General features: G+C 44.3%; 1 protein-coding gene across 6 annotated transcripts in view; it reads left to right on the forward strand.

The window, feature by feature from the left end:
• samd11 (sterile alpha motif domain containing 11) overlaps window positions 1-15,085 on the forward strand; it is a 48,843-nt gene that overhangs the window by 18,239 nt on the left and 15,519 nt on the right. For 3 of the 6 annotated variants that reach the window (XM_063463159.1, XM_063463155.1, XM_063463160.1), the window contains exons 4-7: window positions 4,079-4,188; window positions 11,231-11,248; window positions 11,327-11,419; window positions 14,500-14,664. In XM_063463159.1, the coding sequence (XP_063319229.1) occupies window positions 4,079-4,188; window positions 11,231-11,248; window positions 11,327-11,419; window positions 14,500-14,664 (386 nt within the window). The remainder of the gene's footprint in view (window positions 1-4,078; window positions 4,189-11,230; window positions 11,249-11,326; window positions 11,420-14,499; window positions 14,665-15,085) is intronic. The other 3 variants (XM_063463157.1, XM_063463156.1, XM_063463158.1) reach the window with 3 other exon arrangements.

Below are 15,085 nucleotides of genomic sequence, written 5' to 3' on the forward strand. Positions count from 1 at the left end.
AGCATTTCCACATGTAAAGATCAAAGTGATTGTGCTGTTATATCAGTGCCAATCAGGTGAAAATAATACACAGAATGAAAGTGTCCTCTGTTGAAGCAGATGAGAATTACCACTCAAACTGCAAATATAAATTTTATTTAGTCCAATTTTTCCTTAAAACTAAAAACAAAAATCTCTCTCCAAGTGAGGAGAGATTTGCATTACAGATGAGAAATCAAGAGTAAATAAAACCAGCAGTTTTCTCAAGGAAATGTAACATGGCAGACTTGCTGTATATTCTGTTTCCATTGTCTTCCCTCCCTTGGCTGCTTTATCGACCTCATGTCAGCGTGTACAGCGGGTGCACAACCAGGAGAAATGAAGCTGGGCTACTCTGACTTATTCATGTATCTGTTTCTGTATTTATTCATTACCCCCTCCACTTGCAGGGTTCCCACTTGCATGTTACCTTTGGATTCAACTGTGGAAGCCTGACAATTGTGCTTCTGCTGCTCACAATAAACCAACAAGAATCCTGATTTAGACTTGATGGGTCTGAAAGGAAGTCTGTTTTTATAAACTCTTTTTAATTCCTTAATTTTTTCAGCATAATACTCGTGTGCATGCCTTTCTTCTCTCTGGTTGTTGAATATTACATACTGTCTGGTAGTATTTGAGTTTTGCTATGGGGCCACCTGCGCAGGTTGGAGCGGGCTGTATGTTTGGGCTATTGTCTTGAGTAGATGAGGGTAGTAAACCTGCGTGTACCAGATGTTTCATAGCAGTTGCACCCTGCCTTTCTCTCCCGTGTCTGTCTCTCTTGCTCTTTCTCCTCCTCCTACTCCTCCTCCTTCACATCCCTGCTGTCTGTCTGTCAGCACTTTCCCAGCGGTGGTGTGAGACATGGCGTCAGGGTGCCTGGGCTGCCAGCTTCTGCCAGCTCACACTGTGACCTCCAGCCCCGCCACCTCAGCTCCACGTGCCAATGCCACAGCAGGGCACTACTGGGCATTTATACTGAGTTGACTCCCAGTGCCAGCAGAAGTCTTTTCATGTTGTTTGGGTTATTTTGAATAGTACTGAATTGGTAGAAGAGAGCACAAGCGTTTCTTAACAAAAGATCAACTTTTACTCCAATACAAATAATTTCTCTTGTTAAGCTCTAAATACATATTTTAAATACTATCTAAACAATATTCACAGGAAATTGTAATACAGAGCACACTACTACACATAGTATACATACATAGTATATACTGTAATGCACATACACAGTTATCTGCTAAATAATAATAATGCTAAATAATGCATTTTCCAATATGTTATGTGTTGAACCACACAGCAGATCTTATTCGTCAGATACTTTAGACATTAAAAATGTTCCAAAAAGCACAAATGGTATAAACAAGGTGGAGGGGTCCAGTTCAAACCCGTTCCCCTAACTCTGAGCCTTACCAGCATCCATATTTTTTTTTTATGAAAATGCATATGAAAAGGAAAACTATGGAGCCCAAAACTACTGAACATGGCTTTAAATGCTTTTTATTTAACAGTTTCAAATGGGAGTGACTCACTTTTGAAGCCAGCCTCAAGTGGTTACTTTTGGAACTGCAATGTTCTGCTTTATACAGGCTAAAGAAAATAAGTATCATAGCTGGAGATGGATTGGTATTGAAATTTAAATTCAGCCTTTGTGGAAGTTTGATTATGACAGTTTTATGTCATCAGTAATGTTAGTAGAAAGTGGTATTTGATTAATAACACACACTGGCTAACCCAGTGTCTGGTTCACTGTGTCCAGTAACAAAGGAGCAGTATTGACCAGTTTAGAGATAAGCGGGAGGTGACTGTCTCTGGTGCACGTGGGTGATGAGAAGTCGGCTCATGTCCTTCTTAGCAATCGGGCTCAACAACCGCTATATAACCCCCTCCCTCCATCGTTTCCAAGGCCTCCGTCCTTCCCAGCTAACCCTGGCCTTAGGAGCTCCTTAGGGAGCGCTGACTCAGGTGACTGGGTTTTAAACAGCATCCCCAGCCCCCCTCTCCGTCTTCCATGGCTTGAGAGTGACCTTGCCTCCGCTCGCAGAATGAGCGAAGGAGGGGGCTGAGGGAGGGCATAGGTGGGTGGGGATAAGGCTAGGCCCTCATTAGCCCAAGCTGAGGCGGGACGGCTCAGGAGAAGTGCGCTAATTACCCAACTAACAATGTCCTTGCCGTTCACGGCTTTGAGCGGCCACTTCACCATGGGATAATAACCCCGTCACCTCTCTGAGAAGTTCACGATGGCATTATCACGATCACTTTAAATGATGGACAGAGGGTGGTGTTATAATGCAGCTAACTGATTGATGGATTTGGCTGCAGCTTCCCACAGTAGAGCATCTAACTGCAGTGTGCACGAACGGCATAGTTTGGAGTCAGTGGGTGACACAAACGCACGATAATGACCTTTAAAAAACCTTCTTTGGACCTCATTTTCGTTTTTGAAGAAAATCATTGCCCTCTCAGACGCTTAGAGCTACCAATTTTAGTAAGTTGCACTCTAAAAAAGAAGTCTGTCATTAGTGTAAAAAGTTTGCAGTCACAGACCAATCAAGCGTCTCCTTGCTTAGCAACCGATGGTGACTGTTTTGTCTGCGACTATTTTCTGAGTCATTGGTTCTCTGTGCCTGAGAGGTGACTGGTGAGGCCAGCACGGCCAGCATGAGGTCCTCAGCACTACCCTTCATCTTTTCTGTTAGCGTGTGGAAAACAGCTTGGCGACCGGCAGCCTGACATTACAGAAGGAGCCTGTAATCATGGGACTGTAAAAACCCAAATCCAGCAGCCGCAAACAGTGTGGCCTCGTCATAGTGGTGGCAGCTAAGAACCATTCACCGCCTCTGTCCCATAAACTGTGCTTGCCGTGTCATACCAGACCCCCTTCATAGATGTTTCTGCTTTCAATAAAGTTGCCAGTTAAGGCTGTAAATGAGATTGCTGCTCACACGAGAGGTTGCTGATGCTGTGAAATTGACGTGTTAGGCTTACTGTGAAAACAACACAGCATGTATGTGCAAAAATCTCTAAATCCTCATGGGCTTTGGGACAGCTGTGTGCAGCAGGTATATCGCATAACTATGACAGAAGATATGTAGACTGTAACTAAAAAACACATTCAGCCCTGTACCTCTCCTGCCACACAAGCTGTTTGCCATTACACTGACTACACTCCACACACCGCGCGGCCATGCTACCCTCAAACGCTAAGCGCCTATTTCCCATCATTATGCCATTTAATGCGATCAGGATGGTAATCAGATTGCAAATGAAATGCCTCCATGACACAGTTGTGTGGGTCCGCTGGTGTGGGGAGTTTAGAAAGGCAGCTGGTGGAGAATTTGAAAGGACAGAGCGGCTCCAACCAAATCTGGGTCTAATCTGTTAACCCTCCTCCTGCTCCTCCTCTGGGTGCTGAAGGGCAGGGTGTTTGAGAAATTCTTGTGAATAATCATTTTCTTTCTTTCTATTTTTTTTTATCATGTGAGGAACTTAACATTAGTGTAGGCACAAGACTAGTGAAGACTTGCAGCTCCTTTTTTTAATTGTTAGTACAATCAATGGTGGCTTATACTTGAGGATTTCATACATTCTTAATAAATAAAACCACTTCCAAGCGCGATCGAATCGTTTATTTATCTTAACTATTCTTTACCTGTCTTTGCATATTATTAGAGTGGGTTTTAAGCTGTTAAACTGCTTATGGGTTGTGAATATGTTCATTAATACATCTTAGTGTGGAAGATGAGTAGGGATGAGACCTGAAAGTGCTGGATGCGGTAGTCTGTCAGAGTGTATTACACACCTCAGAGCTAAGAGCCAGTTGACAGGACAGCCACTTGTTGCTGCTGAGTCTGTGTGAAGATGTGCATATTATAGAGCGCAGGTCTGTCTGTATGGAGGATTTTGGTGGTAAGTCTTATGTGAAACGGTATGAATTTATATGCTGCTGCTTACACACTGATTTGGGTTTACTACTAGTTCATTTCTTTTGTTCATTACTTTTAATTGTGCTCTCTTTCCTCTATGTGTTTTTGTGTGTGTATTTTGTGTGTTGCAGTCGTGACACTGACCTCTCTACAATTATCTCCAACCTGCACCACACCAGACAGCACGGCATGCCCGAAGGCCAGTCCGCCTCTGACCACGGCACCAGTACTGGACACACAGGTAGGACCATGATGATGCCTGTGTGTGTGTGTGTGTGTGTGTGTGTGTGTGTGTGTGTGTTTTAACAGTACGCATGTGTAATGTATGCAAAATGTAAGGTGGCTTCTTTCTTACTCTTTCTTACATTTGTCTTTCTCTTTCTTCCTTTGCATGTAGGCAGATGATACATACCCCTTTACACCTATTTATAACACATGTAAACGTTCCATTAACCATTTAATTTACTGTAATTTATGTGATTGAGGGAATTTAACATAAGCGTATTAGTAATTCCTAAAGGTCGCTCATGTTGATTACTTAATGTTCTTCCCACATTCTCTGCCGCACTCCAGGAATTTTTTTTTTTTTTTTTGGCTAAACCCCCTGTTTTAAATTACCTCTGAATAAATAGCTTTGTTTGCCATTAATCCAGTTTCATGTGAGCAGAGGAACCATGGTGTGCATGTGCTAAGCTAAGAGCTTTGCTTCCAGCTTAAACACAGAACACAGACCACATTTAATCACAGCTATTTGTCAAGTAGACTGTATGAGGATATTGTGCAGCCATCAAAGACATATGGCTGTTCAGAAAGCCTCTGTGTAAGTCACTGTTTAGAAACAAGTCCATTGTACTGTATGTTTGGCTCACATTTTGTAAGTTGCACTTAACTTTAGTGGCGTACAAGTATGTTTATGTAGTTTTTGATGGTACACTGGCAAAATCTTATTATAATTAATAATAATAAAATCTAATTATCACAGTAATATACGAAGTTCACTAACTATAATTTTAGGGTTGTTGAAGACTTAAAACGGAAGGCGTTTCATGTTGAAGTAATTAATCTCAAGAGTTTTTATTTTTTCTTATCTCTGCTAATTTTTTTTTATTTTTTTTATTTTTTTGCCTGCAAGTGAAAATATTGATCATGACACATGAATAACCTTGGATTATAAACTTCTATCAGATAATCCAAACACTTTTAAATAAATGCAGTTACCCTTAATTAAACAATTGGGTGCCTTTTTATCAGTAAAGACCATACCTTTGCTTTGCCGTTGCCCAGAGTTCAACCCCTGTCCCTTCTTATCCCATTAGTAGGAGGCACAGCAAGTGGCATAATCACCCCAGACCCAACACTTCCATACTGTCTCTCCGTGTGCTCATATACTCTGTCTGCCAGATTAATTGTCCATACGGTGCCTGCGATATCAGGTAGAGTGGGTGCAAGGTGGGGAGGGTATTAGATTGCTAAACAGCCAGCTCAGCCGGTGTCTTTGGGTCCCTGTTTGGGACAGATTTCCACCAATACACCAGTCTAATCAGCTGTTAAACTTAATGGAGAAATCAGAGCCATGAATGATTTTCTTAATGGGGGAAGACAAGAGGGGATGGAGGTGGGTGTGGGGCAGCAATGGGGGATGGTGCGAGCACAGTGTGGCCTACACGTAGGGGGTCCAAGACCCTAAAATCTGTCCGCTTGAGCATTAAAGGGAGATTTAACAGGCTGCCTAAGCGGCTCGCTTCGTGTCTGTAAACAAGTCCAATCCGATCAGCCACTGGCTCTAATTCTGTCTGCCAGTGAAATTAGACACACACTCGTTCTCAAACACACAATTACACACAAATAACATGTAGTTATACATCTGTGTGCCTACGCAATATCAACTCAAGTTCGAATTTGCGTCCACATACTTAGGTGGGTGAAACGTGCATGAAGTTTTAAAGCAGTGGATTATTTGGCTTTGGGATTGGCGCAGCATAAATGCTTATGTTTATGTGTTTATGCTGTTGCATCAGTCACCTCTGCTGTTCGACTCCTCCAGAGGTGTTTAATGTGTACCAGTGAACAGTGGAGGGAAAGAAGGGAGAAAGACAGCCAGGAGGAGGTGAAGAAAAAGTCTGCAGCAGCGAGAGATGCTGTGATGGAGGAAACATTTGGAAATAGGGAGCCAGAAGAAAATGAGATGAATGAGTGCGGTAGTGGTATCAAGGGAGGGTAAGCAGCAACTATGGCGGCGGACTACTCCGTGTGTGTGTGCGTGTGTGTGTGTGTGTGGGTCAGGAGGAAAGGGAAGCAGGCTTGCCGGGTCGTCTCTGTGCCGGAGTGGGCCGTTAATTAAATCTGAGAGACAGACAGGAAGGTTGCCTCCCTCCCTTCTCTTCCCATCTCCATCCGTCCCTCCCCTGCTTCGCTCTCTCAATCCCCAGCCACTGGCTATTCAGAGGCTCTGTTAGAGGCGGAGAGGAGGGTGGAGGGGAAGGAGGGGTAGGAGGCAGGAGGGGCAGGGGCGCCGATGCTGAGAGTCTGGCTGCCTGTGGAGACTGTAAACCGTGGCTCTGCGGTCAGACCGGAGACTCAAACAGGCAGATAAGGTGTTTTTGGGCCGCCGCTCTCTCTCTCTTCCTCTCTCTCTTTGCTCCCAACACTCAGGCTCTCAAAAGCAGTTACAGCCTGTCGGCGTGTGTGTGGTTGGGGGTTGCAGCAGCGGTTTGGGGCTTGAGCACATTTTTGTGTGTGTTTGTGCATGCGCACCTTTCCATGTGCGGTTTCGAAAGGCCTGGTTTTAAATGTTTGCTTGCGTGTGAATCTGCAGCCCAGCGTGTTTGTGCAAGGCCTTTTTCTTTCAAACTGATTGTGAGCGAGGATTGCTTTTAAAGTATTACCAGCTAGTTATTACATGATTAGCATAGAAAGGCAATTCTGCCCCAAAGTAAACATTCCAGGATGTGTGCTTATATTAGCTCTGTCATACAGCGGCAAAAAAGGGGAAATGTGGATAGTAAATATTTTAAAACATCCCACAGCTTAACAGGGATGTAATAGCACTGCCATAACAAAACGCTTTCTCATGGTTTCTCAAATAGACATGCTGATGGTTCTGTCAAGATGTGAAATTCAAGATGACAAAATAAATAGTTAAATTAATAGTGGAAATAGTTTTTTCCTTCCTGTCTGGGCGCTTAAAAGAAACCCTGTAGTTTCTGTAGTTGTTCTTTGACATCTTAGATTTTTTATTGTTTTTTTTTTTTTCTGCTCGTACTTGTGCAAAGTTACACTTGAGCAGAATCAGCAGTCGGTCGAGTTGTGTGTCACAGAAATATTTCTTGGCACTTTTAAATCTTTAATTGCCTTTAATAACCTGCGAATTGCGCATTGTTTGAATGGGAATATTAGCTTGCATATTTGGGCATGAACTGTTGCCTAGGAACAGTCTCTGTAAGCAGAAGAAGACGGATGAATGCTGGGAAGACGGAAGGATCTGACAAAGAAAGCAATACATTTAAGACTGACAGAAGATATTAGACATCATTTTTGGATTCAGAACAACCTTATTGGAAAAGTTTCATTGAGAAATTTTCCATTTACAGATTTTTTTTTTTTTTCAGATATTTAATCTACTTATGCAATATTATATAAAAATGTTTCTTGATGGTTTTTTCCCTTTTTTATGTTGAGTTTCATGATTCAGAAAGGATGATGGAGGAAGTATTTTATTTATTAATCAAACTTATTTTTAATTCTGATTAGTTATTTCTGTCATGGTTTTTTTTCTTTTGACTTTTTAAAAGGAAATCCACAAATAAATGGTATTTCCATAGAATTAGGACAGACAGTTGTCAGATTAGTTTTGTAGCCGTTATTTTTGGAAATAGAGTAGACAACAAAGCACTCTGCAGTGGTCTTTTGCTATATGGGTTCCCTACTCAACCCAGTGAGGTATACCGATGCCTACATATTAGTAATTTTAAAAAACTTTTTTCTGGGTGACTGTCATAACAGTCACAGTAGTTGTCATAACCGACATTATAAACAAACCACTGGTACTGCTGATGGAAACTTTTCGTGTAACGCCACCTGTTCGGAGGATTCCTACGAGAAGGGACTGACTGTATCCGGCTGAAGGCAGTGAGGATGACAAAGACAAAACCTACTTTTGGTTTTATTCTGTTACATAATTATGATCTCTTGAAAATACCACACTCACAGATTTTCATTTTAAGGTCAGCTGTATTTTTATTTTTATTTTTTTGTTCTGTTCCTTTCGTGATTTTTTTTTTCTGGCTCTGTTTGTCCGTCTTTCAGTTTCTTCCATCATATAAGAAAGACGAGCACTTTTTGTGGCAGTTTTCCTGTTGGCGAACATTTGCACATGTTGTTGTGGTGCATCCTCCACTCGCGCCAACTCCGTCAACCACCCCCAACCCTCTCTCATACACCCCCACCCCCCACCCCGCCCTTTCCCAGCTGCATCGGCCCGTAAGCCAATCAATGCCAGGGCTTTCAGGGCCGGCGGAGGCCCCGGCGCACGGTGGAGGGATCAATAAGTTATTAGCACCATTCTGTCAGCTGTAATGTGGAGATTGATCGGGGGGCTGCGGCTGGCGGCCCACCCCACGTCCCCGCCTGTCACCCCACCCCCCCAAGCTGCTCCCTCCACTCAGCCTCCTCCCCCTCCCCTTCCTCGGCCTGATAAAGATGACAGATTAACGGAGTAAGAGAGGAATTAAGGAGTCTGGCTGTCTGAGCTGTCAACGCGCTCCACAGGATGGAGAGAAGAGAGGAGGAGGGCTAAAGTTTGAGGAAGAAGAGGGGTAAAAAAAAAAAAAAAAAAAGAGTAGGAGAGGAAGGGGAACGTTCTCCTGGCTGACGATTCGCCCTGCTGGTGTCACATGAAAGAGAAGTCGTTTAGGTCCTGCTGTTTCCTCTTTCTCTTTCTATCCCTCAGTTCTCATCTATCTTTTCTCTCAGTGGGAGGAACAGCAGATAAGGAGGAGGTTAACTAGCAAGGAGGAACTGAGGCAGAGGCTGGAACATGGTGTGTTCACATACACGTCTGAAAAAAAGGCAAGACTGCAGATTGTCTGTTGACCATGAAAAGCTAAAACATGGGGTTATATCATTAGAAGCAAACGCTGTCTGCACTTAATAATTGCTGTATTTTGACAGTTAAAATAGCAGCCTTGAAGGCGGACTAAAACTCTTGACTCCACGACCACTAATTCCTTAGCAATATTAACAAGCAGGTGATAGGGAAAGGCCTAAGGTAGCAAACTTGACTGTAAGCTGTGTTAGTGGGAGTAAAAGGGTTAGTATAGATGCTAGCAGAGCTCAGGGTTTGGCATTAAAAGGGAGCGCCGGTGCTCTAAGAAGCCCCATTTAATTGGCTTTAAAAGCTTTCCGCCCTCAAATCTCGGGCCCTCGGGCACTCGCTCAGGAGACGCAGTGTCTTGAGTGAGGTCGGCTCAAGAGACGACTCAAGTGTGTTTGATCATGAGAGGCTCTGGGTGTGGGTCTAAGCGCGTGTGTGTTTGGTAGAAGAGGGGCTTTAACTAATGGGGGTTCTCTCTCTCTTTGTTAATATTTCACTAATAGGATAGATGGAGACCTTCATTTTTTTTTCCCTGAAAGGACCAGTGAAAGAAAAGTACCAAGCGAGATTTGAAAACGAGAAAGAAAAACGGAAAGAGAGATCATAAAAGAGATTGGAGAAAAAGTAGAAATGGTAAAAAGCATTCAGTTTGTGTGTATGCATGCACTTGTCCATTAGCGTTACTCCCTGTGCCCCCCGCCCCCTCCTGCTGTTTCTTTTGGATGGTATAGGGAGTGTATCTCCTCAGGACCTGAGAGGTAACATCAAACACCGGATCATTAGTGAACCTCCTCCCTCTCATCCTTTCCCGCTTGCTCGCTCGCCCTCTCATCAACACCGGCACTCCTTTAGCAGCACAGCAAAATCCTCCGAGTCCTGTCTAAATCCATGTTTTTTTTCCCTCCTCTGTTTCCCCTCGCAGACAGGAACAGGCACAAGTTTGGCTAATGGGTTAAAGGTCAGAGCTCAGACACCATATCAGCTTTACTCTCACGTACCATCAGCAATATTAATGCTGGACACAGGAAAGAGGCGGAGCTAACTGTATTTGCGTGGGTATTGCGATGACGATGACGAGGTGTTTTATTTCTACTCTGTGTTCGTTCTTTCTCCGCACTGTTTACACCTGCTGTGCAAATGATGAAAAATTGCTTTGCTGAAAAAGAGAAGCAGAGAGAGAGAGAGAGAGAGATGAACCATTCTCCTTGAGGGAGGGGGGAAAAAAACTCGCCTCACCCTGAAAACTATGCATTGAGATGGGAAAGAGAGAAAGTGGAACGAAGGGAAGAAGTCACTGCGATGGGTTTGGCTGTCTGTGTGGAGGAAGAAACAGAGTTGGAGAAAAATCAGAGGTGCATGAGGTAGAAATAAAGAGAGAGAGAGAGCGCAATGACAAACGCCTCTTTCCTTCCTGCCGGCGCTGCGTGCGATGTGCTCTGCATCTCCTCCTTCTCTGATAAGGCCTGTATTGATTTGAGGTGTGTTTGTAGGGGAGGTGGCGGAGGGGTGGGAGGTGATGGGATGGGAAAGGAAGGAAGAGAGAGATGAGAGGGGAGGAGAGGTAGGGGGGGGGGGGGGGTGTTGTAATTGTACGCTCTAGTGGCAGGGGTGGGGACAACAGGGAGGAAGAAGAGGAGCCAGAGAGGTGTTAATGTGAGAGTGAGGTGCTCCTGAGGTTCAAACACACCCACATGAGACTAACGAGAGAAGGAAGGGGATGGAGAAATGAAGAGACATGAGGGTTTATGGGAGGTCACCAAAAGTTGTTGTAGAGGTACAAAAATGAAAATTAAAATAAAAACACGTGAGGCAGACATGATGTCAGCTGAGCGGTATTTCTGAGAGGATCTCGTGCACTTTAGTTCAGTCAGAGGGTTTTGCTTCAACATCTGGAAAAAAGGAAGAAAGAGAGAGGAAGGATGGTGATAACACTTGAGGACAGACTGTTGGAAAGAGATTATGGCACAGAGAGACCGAGCCCCCCTCCCTGCTTTAGATAGACAAACAAACACGTGACTAAGGGGGGCAGATCCGTCATCCACGGCAGTGCAGGGCCTCTCTTTTCTCTGCCAGAATACGCACCTCTCCAGACGCCCGTGCCTTGTTTCACTCATTCTGTTTTTCATCTTTCTCTCCTCCTCTTTGGTTATTTTTCACTCGCACTTCTCTCTCTCTTCTACCATTTCCAAAGCAGCCACCATGCACACAGGTAGAGACACAGGAGAGCGGCAATATCGAGTCTTTACTCTGGTTTTTGTTTCTGATTGGTTTCCGTGTGTGTTTACAGATGACCTTCTAGGCAAGAGGAGAAGCTTCTCTCCCAACAGCAGCAGCGAGTGTCCCTCTGAAAGCAAGAAGTTACGCAGCGTATCCCCCAAAGGTAGGCAGTGTATTTGTGTGTTGTGATGTTACAGATGTGTGAAACTGTTTGAGGGAAAAAAGACGGAATGACTAAAAAGAAAAGATGGAAGTTGACTTGGCCGCTGGTGAATGTCAGAATGTTGACCCCAAATCATGTTTCTCCAAATATACATGCAAACATCCCTGCAGAGAAAGGTGTTATGGGTGACTACAGGTCACAGAGGCCCACAGAGCAAATGATGTGCCAGATCTCAGTGTGTCACATGCTCCTGGTTGAGATAGAGGAGTATGTAGAAGCAGCCATCTCGTTCCCCTTTCTTCCTACATATGCACACATTAGAGGGTGCCACCAAAAACGAATAAATAGTTAAATAAAAAACAAAGTTCTTACTTACAAAGTGATTTAATATTAATAAATGAAAACCGTTTAGGAGTTTCATTTTTAGCCCTGAAAAAGATCAAACATTGATCACCTCTATATATGTGTGTGTTCCACAAAAAATGAATGAAAACTGTGATTTGAGGGCGTGGGCGCCTGTCCCGTCTGTCATCTTCCAAACAAACACATGTGTACAGTAATATCCTCAGGCAGACACACTCATATGAGCATAAGCATTTGCTCTCTAGGTGAAATTAGCACAGCGTAAATGACGGACCTTGACAAGGCGGACCTTGACAAGGCACACCTTGGTAAGACGGTGCTCCTCTGTAGTGCTGCAATCCGGGCGCTGTCCTCTATTATTCATATCTCCCTCGTGTGGTGTGAAACCAGGCGCCCGGCGTGGAGCCAGCACAGCCACCGAGTCTGTCCCTCTGGGCTCCTGACGAAGACTTCCTGACTGATGCATTATACAGCAGGCAAAACCCAAGGGCAGCTCACCACACATCTTATCTTTGCAGACTCACAAGCGCTGTGCATACTTCTTATTTGACAAACTAATAAAATCTTCTTTCTGAGGGTTAAAGTATGCATTAAAATTTAGATGAGTGAAAGCAGTTGTGTGTAATTCGGATGTCAGACTGAGCTGTGTCGAGCTCGGCGTGATCCCTGTTTTGACCTTTGGCCACCAGGTGACCTTTGACCGACTGCAGTCCTGCCTGGAGCCTCTTTCCTCTTTCTCTGTGTACAGAAGCACTCATTCGTGGCCATTATCGTCTTACTTAGACACAACCCTGCCTCTGAAAGATGCATGGGTTTGTTATTGGTTGAGAATAGTGTGTGTGTGTTTGTGTACTCTGGCTCGGTTTCCTTTTAAGGCAAATGGAGGTTTGTGTGTTTTGAGTTTGTGTTTTTGTGCCTCTCACAGTGTGTATGGTTAGGTTTCTGGCTTTAAAAACACAATCTCTGTATATGCTTTGCATATATACATACATTCTTCCTCTGCTGTACATGCACAAACTGAAACTGAAACAAGAGAAACTGATAAAGCAGACTGTGTGTGTGTGTGTGTGTGTGTGTGTGTGTGTGTGTGTGTGTGTGTGTGCATGCATGCAGCCAGCTGTCCAGAAAAGTGCATTTAAACCTTGTCAAAACATTGCTGATCCTGTGTCTTAACCTTGAGCTCCGTCCACACCCAAAGCCTGACGCGGCACCTGTATGTGGGTTAGTATTTGTGTGTTATCTATGCTAAGTTACATCTTTTTGCCTCCAAGTGTGGTGACACAAGAGATCCTTTAATGACTAATGCAGGTGGAGAACAGACTAAAAGAGACAGACTGTGAGGGTAGTGTGTGGATGGAGCCAGAGAGATTGGATACCACTGTGTAAATGATGTCTGTTTTTCTTTCAGTTGCAAAGTCGGCACCCCCTGCTGTGTTTAGAGAGCAGGAAAACTTTAGACAGGCACAGACTAGTTGCGCACGCACACACGGACGCACACACAAACACTCGAGGACCTTGGGTGGATTAGCTGGAGCTTGTCGGTGGAGACAGAGATGCTTGCGTGTTCGCTTCCTCCCTCACCACCTCCACCCCACCTCCGCTCCTCAGCGCCACTCCTGCTCGCCTGCCCGGGGCCAGACTCAGGTTTCAATAAGGAGGAGGGTGGTAAAAATAACCCCTGCTTCTTTCCTCTGCTTCTCCCTCCTCCACCTCATCCTCTGTCTCCCTTTTCTAACTCCCTAACCACCTTCCTATATCCCCCTCCGTTCTTACCTTAGATCATGTTACTATTGACAGGGAGGGGGAAGAGGGAGGTCAAAGGCAGGGAGATTAAGTATGGGGGACTGACGGCTAGATAGACATCATACACCGCATTGTCTTCGCAACACCCTAAACACAACAGAGAGGTGTTACACACACACGTACCCACACTAACAGTGGTCGAAGCTGAGAGTTGTTTTGTACTGTTGAGTTTTCTGTAGTCTGCATTATATACAATAAGTTTCATCACTGCAGTGTTACCGGAGCTACTGATGCGCTTTGTGTAAGAGAAATTGTGAGTTCATGATGGGGTCAGGCTCTGAACATTAACAATGCATGGCTCTACGCATGTAGCTTCATGTGAAGAGGCTCCCAGTCCACTGGACCTTCATGATCTTTGAAAGCACGTGTTCTGACTCATATTTAACATATGCATAAAACTTATACTTGTTTTATTAGGTAAAATGAGAAAATATGACCAAAAAATGTTTAATATTTAGGTATTTCTCAAAGGGTCTAGTACTTTTAAGAACTGAAATCAAATTTTAACTAGAAAACCTTTCATGGAGAAAAGGTTTGAATCACTATTTCTTATCTGACAATAAAGTTCGCAGTAATGTTAAAGCACAGTGCTTCATGTGTCTGATGTTGAATCGGCTTTTTAGCTGTTGAACTGCAAAATTTCACAAATCTGTGACCTCTGGTTACCATTTAGAGCCACTAATGCTTTGAGGCTGCTAACAGTATTACATTTCATGCAACCTCTTGCTTGTGGCGTGCTCTACACAATCGTGACATGCAAATGAATGTGGACTGTTCTTCCTATAAATACCTCGTGTGCCACTGAGGTGATAGAAATTTATGGGGAGAGCTTCAGAGCCTGGAGATCAAGTTAAAAGAAATTTCCCGATCAGTTTGCTACTGACAATCACTAATCCCTCCCCTCCTTTCTGCAGAAAACTCCCAGAGCCCAGGGGTGGAGGCAGGCGGCAGCCACGGCCACATGAGCCCTGAGGAACATTACAGGCGCATGATGTCAGCGCTCAGCGAGCAAGGGTCCTACGAGGAGCAGCAGCAACGCCTCTACCAGCTAGCAAGCAGCATGGGTCTGCCCGGTCACGGTCAGTACACAAAGCTCTGTCTTGCTATTTGATTCTAATCTTTCCCCACTCCACAGATTTTTAAATTCTTAATAGTATTATATGATTTAGAAATTCTTACATAAAAGATCTAGAGGTTTCTTTTTGTTCACTTTAATTCAAGCATCTTTTAAAAAACAAAACAAAATAACCCTCCTCCATCACCTGTCGCTAAGTCACTGAGGTGCAGTGCTACCTGGTAACCCTGGAGTACAGCTCTGTGTTCACACTACCATGTAGCACCGTGCCACGCCGCTGCCATTGTGAAACCCCGGCCACGGAGACGGCTGACATTTCTATTTGCGGTGCTTGCCCACCCAGTGTCAAAGTGTCACTCAGGGTGATTTCTGACCACCCCGACTCTCCGTTGTTAACAACACCCACAAGCCTTCACATGCATCAA

The sequence above is a fragment of the Pelmatolapia mariae genome, linkage group LG20, assembly GCF_036321145.2.
Source record: "Pelmatolapia mariae isolate MD_Pm_ZW linkage group LG20, Pm_UMD_F_2, whole genome shotgun sequence".
Classification (NCBI taxonomy): Eukaryota; Metazoa; Chordata; class Actinopteri; order Cichliformes; family Cichlidae; genus Pelmatolapia; species Pelmatolapia mariae.